General features: G+C 49.6%; 1 protein-coding gene across 1 annotated transcript in view; it reads left to right on the plus strand.

The window, feature by feature from the left end:
• The window catches only part of CSUI_001717 (ercc4 domain-containing), a gene marked incomplete at its 3' end in the record, with an annotated part of 9,118 nt that extends 8,755 nt beyond the window's left edge, over nt 1-363 (plus strand). Inside the window, exon 6 of the mRNA XM_068061922.1 lies at nt 55-363. Coding sequence (XP_067926104.1) covers nt 55-363 — 309 coding nt within the window. The remainder of the gene's footprint in view (nt 1-54) is intronic.
• Between the last annotated feature and the right edge of the window lie 20 nt (nt 364-383).

The raw sequence follows: 383 nt of genomic DNA on the forward strand, positions 1-383 counted from the left end.
TCTTCTTCTTCTCTATCACCCCTCTCTTTTTCTTCTCATCTGACAACCGCGGAGATGACTGCAGCGTCTCTTCATCTTCGCCAATACATCCAAGCGATGGGAGTTGACGCGCATGCAGTTGAATCGTCAAGCCGAAAGGGGGGAGGAACAGGGGCTTTTCTTCGCCAGCAAGTCCTAGATGCCAAGAGAAAGGCTTCTCTGCAGCCTCCTTCTTCTTTTTCGAGATCGAAGAACTCTCTCAGAGACTTCTCGGCTCGTGACAATACTAGTAGCAGAAGATATCTAGATCATAAGGACAGCACCGCGGCGATTAGGCCCGAGACATGGCTTATTCAGCAAGCTGCGGAATTTTTACAGCCCCAGGTAGTTGTCGATATGAGAGA

Source organism: Cystoisospora suis (assembly GCF_002600585.1).
Source record: "Cystoisospora suis strain Wien I chromosome Unknown contig_680, whole genome shotgun sequence".
Classification (NCBI taxonomy): domain Eukaryota; phylum Apicomplexa; class Conoidasida; order Eucoccidiorida; family Sarcocystidae; genus Cystoisospora; species Cystoisospora suis.